The 4,680-nt window shown below is 39.8% G+C and overlaps 1 protein-coding gene across 1 annotated transcript in view; it reads left to right on the top strand.

The window, feature by feature from the left end:
* Nucleotides 1–220: 220 nt before the first annotated feature.
* The window catches only part of rbm44 (RNA binding motif protein 44), a gene marked incomplete in the record, with an annotated part of 10,140 nt that continues 5,680 nt past the window's right edge, over nucleotides 221–4,680 (top strand). Inside the window, 9 exon segments of the mRNA XM_035676039.1 lie at nucleotides 221–507; nucleotides 703–730; nucleotides 815–921; nucleotides 2,448–2,522; nucleotides 2,602–2,656; nucleotides 2,746–2,780; nucleotides 3,187–3,368; nucleotides 3,477–3,703; nucleotides 4,427–4,680. The exon segment at nucleotides 4,427–4,680 is cut by the window's right edge and continues 20 nt beyond it. Coding sequence (XP_035531932.1) covers nucleotides 255–507; nucleotides 703–730; nucleotides 815–921; nucleotides 2,448–2,522; nucleotides 2,602–2,656; nucleotides 2,746–2,780; nucleotides 3,187–3,368; nucleotides 3,477–3,703; nucleotides 4,427–4,680 — 1,216 coding nt within the window.

Here is a 4,680-nt window from a genome sequence, read left to right as displayed (position 1 = left end):
TTAGCTTAATGTTGGCGAGGCCACCACCTTCGACGGTTAACTTAATTGCAACCGAAGCCCGGTACTATTTTTATTTAATTATTATTTTTGTAAAGACGACCAAAATGACAACACGGCAGGTAATAAGCGGGAAACTTTTGGTTAAGGCTAATTTATAGTGACGCAGTCATTATGCATATGTAATGTTATGTGCCCTTTGCTAGCTAACGTTAGCTAACGTTAGCCGTTAGCGTTCTTTTCCAGCAGCGCTCACAATGGAGTCACACTCCGCTGCTGACTCTCTGCCGGCCACAACCAATCCTCAGTATTATTGCTGCGCGGCCACCTCGGACACTCAACCCATGATTGTGTTTCAGACAGTGTGGCCACACTTTCCCCTCACGTTGTCCTACGAGTTGAATGTTCCTCGGCCGTCATTGGTGGCTACCAGTGCCTATGCGGGCGGGGTGGTGCCGTCGCGGGTGATCCCTCATTGTTATAGTCCGGTGATTGAAAAGCCCAGTCCAAGTAAGTCCCCGGAGATATAGCTGTTACAACAAGATGTCTGCTAAAAGTCATTTCAGCAGTAAATGAAGTCTTTATTTAGCTAAGTCAGAGATATACCTATGAGGTTTCTTACTTCTCACACCCTGCTTTCATTATGTAATGTGTATCTTAAGCAATAATATCTCGTTATCAATACTGTGATTTCTTCATCAACAGAAGAAAGCAGGACATTCTTTCTGGACAGGTATGCACCATATCCCCTCTCTCTCTCCCCTTTAAATTATGATTAATACCATAAAACCAGCAGCTATTATTCTTTATTTTACAGGTCTGTATTTGATTTGGTGGATGCTCATCCATACCTTGCCTTAACTGACCCCAAGCTACTGGGTTGGTACCTACGTTTGTCTCCAGAGGACCGGAAGATTATACAAGGTGTCAGAGCCATCCAAACTCACTCTCCAAAACTCACTCTCCAAACTCTATGAGCCTGTTAACACTTGGTATTAACATGCGTCTCCAGTGACCGGCTGTCACGTCCCTGTTCTATATGCAGATAAACAGTTAGATAGGGCTGTACCCTGCTCAACATTGTTTTTCAGTTCAGCAGCACACCGGCCCGTTGCTTTCCCCTGCGCTGTCAGCAGCCCTGCAGGAGAGACGATTTTAGAACTGACTTCTAATGAAGTTTCTCCACACTCAATAACTTTAAACTTTGCGGTTACTAGTTCAGTGGTCAGATCAATTGAAACAGACAGTGTGTAAAAGAGCATATCATTTACATTATAGTGAACCTATCCAGGATCTAGGTTAGCTCTAATCTGTAAAACAAATGGGTGACATGATTAGTTGTTCGAGATGGTCAAATCATTCTCTCGATCTTGTTTCTCAAACCCAAATATTTCTATCACACTATTCTTTTTAGGTTCTTATGGTTTCACTGTAATTTTGCTGTTATTGCAGTCCAGGCTTCTGCGAAGCGAGTTGCTGCTAACGTTAAGCTCAGTGTTTTCTTCTGATAACTTAAGTCGGATTGTCCGATGACTAAAATCCTTCATCCGGTTCAAATCTAGAGTTAAAAAGCACCAAGATCTAAACAGTGGATGGTAAAAATGTGGCTTCAGACTGGATAAAAAGTCATTTAAATACTGTTGGAAACATTTGGGATAATGGAAATACACAAGGTCAACTATATATAGAACATAGCTCTAGAGTTTATAGGTATTTTTATGTGGAAATGTTAAATGCTTTAATCTTGTCATGTATATACTGAAGGCTTGTTAACTGTTGGGTTTTCTTGGCTCAGCAGAATGATACAATATATGAACAACTCCGATTGTGAACACTTTTTATTTTCCTGCAGCGTAAAACAGAACTTAAAATAAGAGTAACAACTTCAGCAACTGCGACATTGCTTCCTTTTCAAAACAAATAGTTGTATAAACACTGTTAACTAACATAAAATACTTAAAGTGTATTACTCAATACTCAAGTCTTAAAAAAGATTTTTCAAAATGTTCTATTGCACAAGTAAGATGAAATTGTCCCAAATGATTGTGTGCCATGGTGTTTTGCCCTTTTAAGAGTTAGTGGGTTATTAGTGGCTGTGTTATAAAGTTAGAACTGTTACTAAGAAGGGTACGCAGTTAATATGGCTCCCCTCTCAATACAGACTACACAGCTTCCCCTGACCGTAGCTCTTGGGGGGGAAATCACCCAGTGCTATGTGAGGATTTGCTGTCCCTTTGGGTAATTGGAAATCAGCTGTCTTTGGGATTTGGACTGTTGGTCAGACAAAACATAACCTTTATTGAAGACGTCACTTTGGACTTTGCAAAGATGTTAGTGGCATTTTGTGACCTCTCTAATAGATCAAATGATTAATCTGTTGAGGAAATTGTAAAATAATCTTTAATGTGCCATTAATATTGTTGAAACTGAATTGTTTTCCTTTCTCCTAGATGAAGGAGGGTTTCAGCAGTTCCTGCAGAGACACCCGGCCCTAGAACTGTCCAGGCATCATGTCTATGTGAAGTGTAAGTCTGCTATAACCATCTAATGGCCGTGTACAAATTAAACAGTGACAGTTTTTTTGAAATCTGAAAAACAATGCAGATAACGTTGGAAGTACGCGTCGTGTCCGGCCATCCATGACATCCACCAAGCATACGTATGTCTCACTGACTGCAGTACATTGCATTGAGTTAAGGCTTTATGGTTCTACAGAGATTCACTGTGGAAACTCTGTTTGGTTCTCAGATCTACAATGTTCGGGGCAAAGAAGTGCAGATGTGGTAATATGCCAGTCTCATACACTGCCTGTAATGGGCTTTACTTTTATTTAAGTATAGTTAGATGTCTGTTTATTTGTGGTGCAACTTCATTATATAGAAGTGCTCTGCTTTTTGTTTAAAGTTGAGGCCATCCAATCCCTTGGCACAGCTGGACATATGAAAAGAATAGAATACCTTTATTGTCACTATACACATGTACAATGAGATTAAAATATGCTGGCTGGATGTAAACCCTGGTCTTGATAGTGCACTACTTGAACGAATAACCTTCAATCATCAAAAACATTTTTGCCTTGGACCAGGCTTAATCTTTGTCCTTAATAATGAGCCACGGTTTTTAGTAACACTTGTTGTTACATTACTAGTAAAGCTTCAACCTATTCAGTTTGTTTGCTCCTCTTGCAAGGAATGGCTCATACACATCTAGAATGGGAAGCCCTTCCCAATCATTTGAGGGAGACTCTAACCCTGCTCGGCTGTAGCAACAGCAGGGATGGATCCCAGAAACATCCACATGAAGAAATGGACAGCTTCCAATCAGCCTTGAACAGCCCCACCACACAGGAACCAAACTACCAGATGTTTTCTGTATGTATATGAATCAGCTAAAGTTATAACACTGGAATAGTCTTTAACGGTAGTTGTAAAGTTCAGATGGATAATATAGGATTTTTTATTTTTTTTATTTTTTTGAAGGATTCACCTGTGACCCAGCTGAATGAAGAAAGGCCATCCTGGCAGATGGGCAGCAGCAGCAGCAGCATCGCAGCTGTGTGTAAGGACAGAGCAGCCCTGGCAAGCTTCTCTGTGGACATGGAGCTGGAAAGACACAGACAGGGGGGACAGCCTGAACTCATGAGCCAGACTGCAATTACACAAGGCCAGAGCGCTAACTTCACATACACTGAAGTCAGTCCATTACAGTGAGTATCCATCTTACCACATAACATAACATGACATTTGTTTATTTCTTGCAGCTAAACCATACCAGTCGAAGCTCTCTTGTGTTTGCATTATACATATACAGATGTGGAAATTCTAAATTGTCACTGTAATTCATCAGTTTAAGAGCTAGTCTTAAAAGTCATACCTAGATCAACCAAATTAAAACTACAAAACATATTTGACTTCACTCTGTCCCTCACGTAACTCAACTTAAATGGCTTACAGTTAAATAAACTTGGATGTCAGTTATTAGATGTCTGTAAAGGTATCTTCTCATTCAACTGAAAATCTCTTCAGGGTGTCAGTGGGGTCTTAAAAAGTCTAAAATCCAATAATCAGAATTTAAAAAAATTAACAAATAGGCCTACATAAAAGTGAAATATGAATTTTGAAAAGTCTTTTAAAAAGCGATTGGATTAATGAAGTAAACATTCTTTGTATAACGTTGCATTTTCAGCCTCTTTTTAAATGTATTTTTGCATGCTGTAACAAAATGAAACCAATACTGATTTTCCTTCAGATCCTTCATACTTTTTTTTGCCAGTAGGGACAATGGTATTAAAAGGGGTTTAAATTGAATCTGTTGAAACCTGCAGAAACCTTGTTTGCTATGAAACAGTTTCAAGTCTACTCCTTTGTGTTTTATCTCAGTGCGCATGCTGAGTTTGTATTGATATGAGCAACATTGTTTCATGTTACAGGTCAGAATGGCCAACAGTTGAGACAGAGTCTCCTCCTGTAGACACTGTAGCTGAACAAGATGATGATGAAGATGATGATGATTATGATGACGATGAGGGTAGCTTAAGCTTTGAAGATCGGAGTGACAACTTCCATAGCATCATGGAGGACGATAAGAGTATACTTATCTGTCTGGCCAGTGAAGATGTAAAAGCGCAAAACAATGGGATTCAGTCAGGTCCCGTCACCACTAACAGTGAAGCAGTGGCAGCCA

Source organism: Morone saxatilis, unplaced genomic scaffold, assembly GCF_004916995.1.
Source record: "Morone saxatilis isolate NCDOM2014 unplaced genomic scaffold, NCSU_SB_2.0 Contig5, whole genome shotgun sequence".
NCBI lineage: Eukaryota > Metazoa > Chordata > Actinopteri > Moronidae > Morone > Morone saxatilis.
This window is presented reverse-complemented; position numbering and strand designations above follow the sequence as displayed.